Source organism: Eucalyptus grandis, chromosome 8, assembly GCF_016545825.1.
Source record: "Eucalyptus grandis isolate ANBG69807.140 chromosome 8, ASM1654582v1, whole genome shotgun sequence".
NCBI lineage: Eukaryota > Viridiplantae > Streptophyta > Magnoliopsida > Myrtales > Myrtaceae > Eucalyptus > Eucalyptus grandis.
In genome coordinates this window covers 53,836,165-53,847,858 of record NC_052619.1, presented here as the reverse complement: position 1 = coordinate 53,847,858, position 11,694 = coordinate 53,836,165, and the positions used below count along the sequence as shown (strand labels likewise).

The window sequence follows — 11,694 nt, the reverse complement described above, 5'->3', positions numbered from 1 at the left end:
AATTGTACATATAAGGATTATGTTATTTCTTATTAAGAATTGATTAATTATTAATTAATTAATTGATTAATTAAAGTGGAAATGGTAAGCAATTTTGCTGACCACTTCACAAGAATACGTGCACATGCACGCACGAGTCGTGCATGATGGTTAGGCAACCGCTGACCATGATACACGCATTTTGTTCGTGCATGGATGGTCAGCAACCCATCATGCACGAAATCGTGCATAAACGGTCAGCGGTTGCTGACCGTTCCGTTCATGCATGATCGTGCTCATCGTGCATGAGAATGAGGATCAGCAACGGTTGCCGATCCACGATCGGCAACCGTTGCTGATTCGTTTCTTTATAAATATTAAAAGAAAGGCTGCAAAGGTTGCAACGTAGAGAGATTTTCTGTGGGCGTGCGTCTTGTGTTGTTAGAGACATACGAGTGATGCTTTACTGAAAACAGAGAGCAAATTGTGTGCATGTTCTTGTGTCTTTTGAGACGCAAGAAAGAAGAGCGTTATCTCATTTGGGCGTGACTATTATACATCAAGAATACGATGGATTGTTTCCACGTGATTGCTAGCACGATCGAAAGTGGTGAATATCCAAAGTTCTCTCTTCTGTTCGACGTTCGTTGTTGGTGTGTCTGAACTAGAGGTCCGGACGCTGTGGACTCGAATGGTAGAACATCCGAACCGACTCGTTTCAAGCGCTTAGAGTATTTCATTTAACTCCCTTTTATGTTTAGATTTTTTTTTTATTAAAAACGCACGAACAACGCCTTAGGATAATCATGTATAAATCTTTGTTTCCGCTGCGTTCATTTCGTTAATTTTTCTTATACATGATTCATGAAACCCCAACAGTGGTATCGAGCCAACCTTAGGCGTTTTCGTGCGTTGAGTGATTTATAGTTCAAATATGTTTTGCGTTCTAATGGCCAATTTATTTTTATTAAGAAATCCGTAATTTGTTATAATTTATGTTTATATTTTGCAAATGTCACGCCCCGATCCTCAGGCACGCACACATCCTTCTCTTCTCATGTTGATTTTATAATGCGATATCCCAGGACAATGTATCGCCGACCCTTTTAATTTATAAGCACATGCGGAAGCAATTAAAATCCCCAGACAATAAAACGATGGGATAGAAAAGCAGGGCCATATTTTTCATATTGAAATTTATAACCAAACTTTTGTACATGACATCAACTAGAGAACTTCATAACTATTCACATCAAAAGGAAATCTCAAAATAAGATAAACTCTCAGCCATCCGGGCCGTACTCAAGGCCCCTCTCGAGATTATCTTCTTCTTTCAAAAATTCTTCTACTCAGGTTTCATTTCCGAGTTCTCCTTCTCAGATTCCTCCTCAGCTCCTCAACGGGGTCCTGAAATGTTTTTCCCCAAACTGGGATGAGACTACGTCTCAGCGAGTTCTACCCCACTAAGCCCAATTAGTAAACTATTATACTATAGGCCGCCTATACACGCATAGGGCGAAGACGTACCTTGGCCTCATATCCCACCCGCGAGTTAGTACAATTCATAATAGGCACCAAGTAATCGATCACTTATCGAAGCATCGATCAAATCGACCTAGTCGATTATATGCCAGGAAGACCATTCATGATCATCTCCATTCAATCATTCAATTCACAACATCCAACCAAGGCAATGAATCACATCAAGTCACACTCAGATCGAATAATCGATCAATCGACCTAGTCGATTACAAGTCAATCATACCATCTCATGGTCATTTCCAATCAATCTGCCCATTCACAACATCAGATCAAGCAATGATCAATCGACCTAGTCGATTACATATCAACAAGACCACTTCCGGTCATTTCAACTATTCCAATTCAATTCCCAATTATGAATCACGGTCCTTAGGACACAACTTAATTATAGGTGGTAATCATGGCCCCACCAAGCAACTTTCTTAGATTTAGTGGCATCACGGCCCCACCCGGCAATGCTATATGTAGTGGCATCACGGCCCCACTCGGCAATGTTATATGTAGTGGCATCACGGCCCCACGGCAATGTCAATGAATGCTATATGTAGTGGCATCACGGCCCCACTCTTTCATGTAGTGGCATCACGGCCCCACTCGGCAATGCTATATGTAGTGGTATCACGGCCCCACTCGGCAACTTTTTCAATATATTGGCATTATCAACCGATGCCCGGTTATTCTTCAAGTAATAACCAAAATTGTGCAATTTAGGAATAAATCCTAAAATCACTAATAAATCAATTTCTCACAAATTAAGCCTCAAATAAATAAACGAACCACACCATGACAATCAAGCATTTAAATTCCGGTACATCGGCCATCTCAAACCTAATTTCCGAAAATAATTAATTAATTAATTAATTTCGAAAATTAATTATTTAATATTAAAAATTTCGTTTAGCTCAAAATAAGGTCCAATTAAGACTTCACCACGGTCAAGCATAAAGGGCCATCCGATTGCCAGAATTAAATAATTATTTAATTAATTTCGAAAATTGATTAATCTTAAAAATTCAATTTAGCTTAAAAAAATAAAGTCCGATCAAATAAACGGACTTCGCCACAATCATCGCATAATATTCCGGTTGCACCATCTCCTTGAATTTTCGAAAAATAAATAATTATTTAATTTAATTCCGAAAATTAATATTTAAATGCCAAAAATCCCACTTAGGCCCGAATCATCAAATTGAAGCTCAATTAGGGGTTCGAAAATTCCCGAGACACTCCCAATAAATAGTAGACCACGTCTACTTGTTAATTGCACAATCAATTTATCTAAATCGCATCACAATTGACTAATAATTGCTAATTACTTCTAATCTAACAACCTAAACATAATTAATTAAAACTAAACCAACCTAAAGCATAATTAGCCAACTAATCCAGGATTAGTGAGATTACTCACCAAATCGCGCGCAAATCGGATCAATCCGACGGCGGCGACGCGAGGAACGATTGTTCCCAAAGCGGGCCTCGAGTTCGGGCCGGGAAACGACCCAAAACGACCTTGAACCAGCTGGAAACCCATTTTCTCGACTTCTCGATCGCGGCCGGAAGGGCGGATGAGGGCGGATCCGAGCTAGCCAAGGCCGGTGGAGGGCGAGGGGACTCCGACCAAGGTGGGCGCACGGTGGCGAGGAGGTGGCCGAACCGTGGACCGTAGATGGCCAAAACGAAGCCGAACGAGGCGGAACGGGGGTTGGGTCGCACGCCTGGGGACGGCGAGTGCGATCGTGAGGCGGCGGAGCGCGCGGCGTCGCGCGGGCGGCGGGCGGCAGCTCCGTGGCGGCGCGACTGGTCGCGGTTCCTTCCGGCGACGCCGACGCCGCTTACTTTCGCTGGTCCTTCGGTTCGCACCGCAAGAGGAGGGAGAGAGAGGCGGAGAGGGGGCGTGCGGTGAGGTGCGGCCAACCGCGGAGCAACGGCGGCGGCTTTGGCGGCGACGACGGCGGAGCTTCGCTTCTCGGTCTTCCGCTCCCATGGAGGTTTGGAGAAAAGGAAGAAGAAGATAGGGATGGATCCGTCGACGGAGGAGAGAGAGGGAGGAAGAAAATTTCAATTTCCCTCTTCCTCTCACACACTCTCTCTCTCTTAGGTCATCACAACTTGGCCCACCATGACCTCATATGATGTCACCTTCCACTCACCATTTCTTGACAATTATACCCATTCTAGAAGCCTTTAGATAGGCCAAAATGTGGGGGTATATGTGGCATACGAATTTCACTAGGTTTTCCCTCCAATTGGGCCTTAATTCCTCTTGAATTAAATCAAATTGACCCCCATTAATTTATGCAACACCTCATCATTCCAATTGGTATTTTTCCTTACCAATATAACCCACTTGCATTCCAACTTCACAATCCCTGGCTTCAACTGAACGAAAATGGCTCTATTTATCCAGTCGAATTAAAACCCGAAAATCTGGATGTCACAACTCTTTCCCTCTTATAAAAATTTCGTCCTCGAAATTTAAACTTTTACCAATCCTTATACAAAATGTGAGGGTATTGTCGTCTCATTGAGTCTCACTTTTTCCCACGCTAATCCTTCGGGTTTGTGGTGCTGTCTGACCATTTTGATTAAGGAAATCATCTTGGTACACAAACTATGATCTTTCTAAACCAACAACTGAACTGAGCTTCTCACATAAGACACGATGTCATCCACATCTGATCACTTTTTCTCGACTCTCTAGTAAATCTTCGAACCTCAACAATTCAAAATTTCTGACAGTTCTGAGCAGCCTTTACTCTGACACTGATCTAACAACTACAAATACTGATCACTGAGCTGACTCTGGACTTGAAATCTTCTGATTTCTGATTTCATCTCAACCGATTGAAATCCTGTACACTCTGCTTTGCACTGATTAAAAAGAAAATATCTCGACTGATTCAAAACTATGAATCTCTCGGTCAAGATCTCGATATAACAGTAATCGATCTTAGCAACTAATCACCGGTAATGACTTTGGCCCGAAATCTTTATTCACTTTCTTTTCTCCATTGAAATTGCACCTCTCGCTATAACACCGCTTAATAAAGAACCCTCGAAACTTTGCCAAATTTATAATCTCTGATTTAGATTCGAAATATAATTCATCCTCGACACTCCATGTCGGTGAATTATCCGATGCACACACATTTCTATACCCACATGACAAGACATAATCTTTAATTTCGAAATCGAACTTAGATTGGCGGTTAATTTCACTCCGACACGCTTTTAGTGTGACCTAAGCTACCGGGTAGTGTTCAGAGCTTTTTAGGACAAATGACCCGTGGTCGATTTTCTTCGAACCACAATGAACCCACTCGACACATTGGCGACTCTCGATTGTCGTGAAAATCTCAAAGGTTCAAATACGAACACAGGTACCAAAACGATAGAAACATCAAATTAGTAGGCCGATGAGAATTTTCCAATTTAGTGGAGTCACCCACGATCGGTCATTCATCTCAGTCGAGCCGATCTATTTCGATTTTAAATCGATTTTATATTGTGTCCGCAATGATCTCTAAAGATGAGCACGGCCGAGAAGTCGATCCATGGTCGAATTCTCAAGTCTATTTGCCTTAAGGTCCTTAATAACTCACCCAACTAGTCTAGTTATCTCATGAGTGGCCAACTCGAGAAAAACACCGTAATTGCATCGATGAAATGCCCAATTTATCTAATCGAAATCGAGTCCGAAATCTGGATGTCACACACTCAAAACAAGATCTATTCGTACTGTACCAAAGTAGACCAACTCCATCTATCGATCAACCACCATTCTCAAATGGTATCAGTAATCCCCTGAATCTTTAGTAAGCATATCACAATGTTCCATTGTGATATATTTCCATTTTCACTTGGGACTCTCAAGTGATGGTAAAATCCTCCCAATTCGCATTCCACTTACCGACACTTCGACGCTTTCAACCCGCTGCTAGCCGTATTTATCTTCATATAAGCTTACTAATCTAGCTCATGCCGATTTCGACTTACTTGCACCATCCGGACAAAGTTGCAATACTATAGCGAACTTCGACAAAATATTTTCCCGAGTGCTACACTCCCAGGTGCACTCAATTCCTCATGGAACCCGAACGTTCCATCCTCAGAAGTTTTAAAGTTAGATTCTTTCTTGCCAATATCCTCTTATAGATCTCCGAACATCTCTCGTCTTGTCAACTAGGTGCCGATTCTAACTCGAACATTTGGTTCAATTTTGAGGGTGGCTATAAAATTTAAAAGGTAGCTCGCCTCAAATTTGAAAACCCAATTTCAAAGTCTTTTCAAGTAAAGTCTACACTTTAGCTAGTCTATGCACAATTGAAGACTCTCGACTCAACACATTAATGACTCATTTCGTTCCTCCAAGGTGATATCCAATATCACTCATTATAGTTCTACCAAAATTCGGTTCACGACACCGCTTCGTATTCCACTTATTGGGGCTCAACCGGCGGAACGGTTGATACAACAATCTTCTCATGTTGTATCAATGCATACCCCGTCCTCTACAAGACACATCACTAAAGATTCCATGCTTTCCGAGCCAAATGAAAGTTTAGCACAAGTACGATAGTCAGATCTTATTTAAGCTTTGGAAACTATCCTCGTACTTGTCTATGCTGATGAATTTCTCCTCTTTCTTAAGAGATCAACCTCACGATGATGCCGATGCTGAAAATTCTTTCACAAACCTTCCATAGTAATCTGTCCAATCCCCACAGCTTTTGATCTCTAACATTGATGTCGATCTCCGTCCATAAACAACTGATTCGATCTTGGCTGGGTCCATGAAGATCCCTTACCCTGTAATCACATGACCATTCTTAGGGGCTCTCGTGATCCTCATCACTTAATGAACACCCTAGAACGTCGCTACATCACACGATCCCCATTGATCTAGGTATTCTTTGAACACTCGGTTTGTCAAATTTATGACAACGATCGAAGCATTCGTCGAATCAAATGGCCTTACATTATTCTCATAAGGACTAAATCAAGTGCGAAGTGTTGTCTTCGTATAACCTCCTTCCCGGTTCTCAATCGAAGATAACCTCGTCCTCAAGTCGATCCTTGAAGACATCAACATTCTTTATAACAAGTCACCCAATTGATCTTTGACAATGGTTGATGTATGATTGTAATGAACCATTTTCATTTCTCTTTCCACAAAACTGATGTTCCTTAAAACGATGCACTAATATGTATGAATTCCTCATTCATCAATCTTCACATCCGTACTTTCGGTTCTATCAATTCAAACAACAATACCTGGTAAGAAGCCTTCGAGAGTGGCTTTATGCTGGTGCTAACTCAATCATAATTTCTATCTCTTTCTCTGACGGCGGTCTGATAGTTCTAGTGACAACACATCTAGAATTTTGTAGACCACTGAGATGTCCTCCATCTCTAGTTCTCCAATCGGTCTTACCCAAGACACTCGCGCAAGCAACCTTGGTAACCTCCATCTAACAAACAAGTTACCTTCAAGTGAGAAGATTAACGAAATCAAGATTCTTTTTGACTCCCAATAACCTTGACCCTTTCACATGCTAATGGACTAAACTGGCTTACTCCATGATCGTGATTCATTATCACTAGATGCTCCATGAGCCCACACTATTCGTGTGGCATCAAACTCACACTTCAAGCAACTAGTCAAGCACAACTATTGCTAGTGATTCCCTCTTTCACTTTTACGTCAACAATTTAAGTTCTACCAACTCAAGACAAAACTTTGCTACGCACTTGCTCTAATAAAATCACTTCAAAGACATTCTTTCTTCGATCGATGCAAGGTCCATTCTACTCCCATTCCTTCCTTGCCAACGTAGCAATGTCTATGCTACCTTAGACTTCCACCGATAGTCCCTTCACTTGATGGCCATGTTGGTCATCAACACAACAGTTCTAGTCATACTCGAATTAATCGGATTTATCCATACTTCTTTCTACAATTTCGACACTTTTCGGTGCATCTTCTATCTTCTATTAGGCGAAAGCATGCACTCTTTCTGGTTGCCTCATCAGTCTGCTAGGATCACTCCCAACTAGATATCCCCGTTGGCTATACTCTAAACAATTTCGCGTCCTATGAAGGACATAATACCGATCTCCATCATCACGATTTCGATCTATTATGCTCGGCCGACTTGACTATCCCACCCTTCCTCGAGGGAGGAATAGAATACCTTTTCTCTCGACCTCGGATCTCGATCGATTCACATTTCGCTTGAACCGGATCTATACCTTGGCTCGAATGCAATGACTCGCCCCGATCACATCTCCAACGGATCTCAACAGCAAGGCGACAACAACGGTTGATAACGACAACAACAACAATGGCTTGATCCCGAGCTTCCGGCTCATCTAGTCCCAAGGAACACTAGCATCGAACGATCCTATCGAACTTAGGATCATTCGACGCCGTTACACTAGTACCAACTTGCGGTGGTACTCTTACACTCGAGCCGGGCCGAGTCAACACTCGCCACAACCACCTCGGGTACTGACCTTTGTCAGTGCATTATCCCGAGTCACAGAGGACATTGTCCTCTCACTAGGAGATCTCAACTCCTACTCGCTCATGGTTCAGTCTTTACACTGAAACCCGTCTTCCACATCCACACTGGATTAGAAGATGAGCGATCCTCACACGACAATCAATTCTAGCATCCAGCTAACACAGACATGCACCAACATAAATCTAAAGGCCTTTCCTACTAACTATCCCATGGTCAACGCTCCTTATCACTCCAATCTTCAACCTCGCTCTGATACCACTTAAACAGGTTGTCACGCCCCGATCCTCAGGCACGCACACATCCTTCTCTTCTCATGTTGATTTTATAATGCGATATCCCAGGACAATGTATCGCCGACCCTTTTAATTTATAAGCACATGCGGAAGCAATTAAAATCCCCAGACAATAAAACGATGGGATAGAAAAGCAGGGCCATATTTTTCATATTGAAATTTATAACCAAACTTTTGTACATGACATCAACTAGAGAACTTCATAACTATTCACATCAAAAAGGAAATCTCAAAATAAGATAAACTCTCAGCCATCCGGGCCGTACTCAAGGCCCCTCTCGAGATTATCTTCTTCTTTCAAAAATTCTTCTACTCAGGTTTCATTTCCGAGTTCTCCTTCTCATTCCTCCTCGGCTCCTCAACGGGGTCCCGAAATGTTTTTCCCCAAACCGGGATGAGACTACGTCTCGCCGAGTTCTACCCACTAAGCCCAATTAGTAAACTATTATACTATAGGCTGCCTATACACGCATAGGGCGTAAGACGTACCTTGGCCTCATATCCCACCCGCGAGTTAGTACAATTCATAATAGGCACCCAAGCAATCGATCACTTATCGAAGCATCGATCAAATCGACCTAGTCGATTATATGCCAGAAGACCATTCATGATCATCTCCATTCAATCATTCAATTCACAACATCCAACCAAGGCAATGAATCACATCAAGTCACACTCGAGATCGAATAATCGATCAATCGACCTAGTCGATTACAAGTCAATCATACCATCTCATGGTCATTTCCAATCAATCGCCCATTCACAACATCGATCAAGCAATGATCAATCGACCTAGTCGATTACATATCAACAAGACCACTTCCTGGTCATTTCAACTATTCCAATTCAAATCCCAATTATGAATCACGGTCCTTAGGACACAACTTAATTATAGGTGGTAATCATGGCCCCACCAAGCAACTTTCTTAGATTTAGTGGCATCACGGCCCCACTCGGCAATATCATATGTAGTGGCATCACGGCCCCACTCGGCAATGCTATATGTAGTGGCATCACGGCCCCACTCGGCAATGCTATATGTAGTGGCATCACGGCCCCACTCGGCATGTAGTGGCATCACGGCCCCACTCCAACTTTCAATAAGTGGCAATGCTATATGTAGTGGTATCACGGCCCCACTCGGCAACTTTTTCAATATATTGGCATTATCAACCGATGCCCGGTTATTCTTCAAGTAATAACCAAAAATTGTGCAATTTAGGAATAAATCCTAAAATCACTAATAAATCAATTTCTCACAAATTAAGCCTCAAATAAATAAACGAACCACACCATGACAATCAGCATGAAATTCCGGTCATCGGCCATCTCAAACCTAATTTCCGAAAAATAATTAATTAATTAATTAATTTCGAAAATTAATTATTTAATATTAAAAATTCTGTTTAGCTCAAAATAAGGTCCAATTAATCACCACGGTCATCAGCATAATTGGGCCACGGGCCAAATTGAATTTTCAGGAATTAAATAATTATTTAATTAATTTCGAAAATTGATTAATCTTAAAAATTCAATTTAGCTTAAAAAATAAAGTCCGATCAAATAAACGGACTTCGCCACAATCATCAGCATAATATTCCGGTTCCAGACCATCTCCCTTGAATTTTCGAAAAATAAATAATTATTTAATTTAATTCCGAAAATTAATATTTAAATGCCAAAAATCCCACTTAGGCCCGAATCATCAAATTGAAGCTCAATTAGGGGTTCGAAAATTCCCGAGACACTCCCAATAAATAGTAGACCACGTCTACTTGTTAATTGCACAATCAATTTATCTAAATCGCATCACAATTGACTAATAATTGCTAATTACTTCTAATCTAACAACCTAAACATAATTAATTAAAACTAAACCAACCTAAAGCATAATTAGCCAACTAATCCAGGATTAGTGAGATTACTCACCAAATCGCGCGCAAATCGGATCAATCCGACGGCGGCGACGCGAGGAACGATTGTTCCCAAAGCGGGCCTCGAGTTCGGGGCCGGGAAACGACCCAAAACGACCTTGAACAGTGCTGGAAACCCATTTTCTGACTTCTCTGATCGCTGCTGGAAGGGGCGGATCCGGGGCTGATTCGAGCTAGCCAAGGCCGGTGGAGGGCGAGGGGACTCCGACGGGTCGAAGTGGCGGCGCACGGTGGCCGGAGGTGGCCGAACCGTGGACCGTAGATGGCCAAAACGAAGCTGAACAGAGGCGGAACAGGGGTTGGGTCGCACAGCGAGGACGGCAGGTGCGATCGTGAGGCGGCGGAGCGCGCGGCGTCGCGCGGGCGGCGGTGCGGCAGCTCCGGTGCGGCGGCGTCCAGGCAGCTGGTCGCGGTTCCTTCCGGCGACGCTGGACGCTGCTTTACTTTCTGCTGTCCTCTGGTTCGCACCAGTAAGAGGAGGGAGAGAGAGGCGGAAGAGAGGGCGTGCGGTGAGGTGCGGCCAACCGCGGAGCAGCGGCGGCGGCTCCGGCTTCGGTGGGCGACGACGGCAGCTGCTTCTGCTTCTCTGGTCTTCCGCTCCCATGGAGGTTTGGAGAAAAGGAAGAAGAAGATAGGGATGGATCCGTCGACGGAGGAGAGAGGGGAGGAAGAAAATTTCAATTTCCCCTCTTCCTCTCACACTCTCTCTCTTAGGTCATCACACACTTGGCCCACCATGACATCATGTGATGTCACCTTCCACTCACAATTTCTTGTCAATTCTACCCCTTCTAGAAGCCTTTAGATAGGCCAAAATGTGGGGTATGTGTGGCATACGAATTTGCTAGGTTTTCTTTCCAACTGGGCCTTAATTCCTCTTGAATTAAATCAAATTGACCCCCATTAATTTATGCAACACCTCATCATTCCATTGGTATTTTTCCTTACCAATATAACCCACTTGCATTCCAACTTCACAATCCAAAATTTTGGATGTCACAGTTTAGTATTTCAATTGTTGATGAACGAAATTGAAGGAGCCATTTATCCAAAGTTCAAAATTGAAGAAAAAAAACCCATATTATTAAAAACGTGCATGTTAAACCGTTAATGTGCAAAGTGAGACTATTAATAACGACCCAAATCTCCTTACAAAGAATATTAAGTCGAAACGGGTTTTGGACTCGAGGCCTTCCATCGTCGTGGTTTTGATCCAATATTATAGTGGTTAACTAACCGGTTATGGATACATAGGGGTTAATTACCATTTATAATATTGACCACTCCATTATGCATATGATGCTGTAGGGTTGGAGCCAAATGATTTCTAATAACTGTAGTCAGGGAATCATTTGTGTTTTCAATTCTTGCATGAGACGATGGGCTAGACTTAACTATGATCATGATGCCAATAACCTA

General features: G+C 42.6%; 1 protein-coding gene across 1 annotated transcript; it reads right to left on the bottom strand.

Moving 5' to 3' along the window:
* Positions 1 to 1,335: 1,335 nt before the first annotated feature.
* Positions 1,336 to 11,205, bottom strand: LOC108959222 (serine/arginine repetitive matrix protein 1-like). Its single transcript, XM_039300129.1, has 2 exons — positions 10,271 to 11,205; positions 1,336 to 1,386 (listed from the first exon to the last, which is right to left on the bottom strand). The coding sequence occupies exons 1-2, from the start codon at positions 10,877 to 10,879 to the stop codon at positions 1,336 to 1,338; spliced, it is 660 nt and encodes a 219-aa protein (XP_039156063.1). The 5' UTR covers positions 10,880 to 11,205.
* Positions 11,206 to 11,694: the final 489 nt, after the last annotated feature.